Source organism: Eimeria mitis, genomic scaffold (genome assembly GCF_000499745.2).
Source record: "Eimeria mitis Houghton genomic scaffold, Emh_scaff1109, whole genome shotgun sequence".
Classification (NCBI taxonomy): Eukaryota; Apicomplexa; class Conoidasida; order Eucoccidiorida; family Eimeriidae; genus Eimeria; species Eimeria mitis.
The window spans coordinates 2,769-2,969 of NW_013567636.1; the positions used below are offsets into that span (position 1 = coordinate 2,769).

The 201-nt window shown below is 57.2% G+C and overlaps 1 protein-coding gene across 1 annotated transcript in view; it reads right to left on the reverse strand.

Annotated features, from left to right (window-relative positions):
* EMH_0029670 (uncharacterized protein) overlaps positions 1 to 201 on the reverse strand; it is a gene marked incomplete at both ends in the record, with an annotated part of 2,197 nt that overhangs the window by 1,717 nt on the left and 279 nt on the right. Inside the window, one exon of the mRNA XM_013494328.1 lies at positions 63 to 199. Within this exon, the coding sequence (XP_013349782.1) occupies positions 63 to 199 (137 nt within the window). The remainder of the gene's footprint in view (positions 1 to 62; positions 200 to 201) is intronic.

The window sequence follows — 201 nt, forward strand, 5'->3', positions numbered from 1 at the left end:
AGCAGCAGCAGCAGCAGCAGCAGCAGCAGCAGCAGTAGCTGTAGCAAGGGAAGCACAGCAACCTTGCTGCTTTTTTTCTATTGCCATAACGTTCACTGACCGGTGTATGTCTGCTGCTGCTGCTGCTGCTGCTGCTGCTGCTGCTGCTGCTAGGTCGAGGCGAAAGGCCACCGGCATCTTCAGCTGAGGAGCGTAGCAACG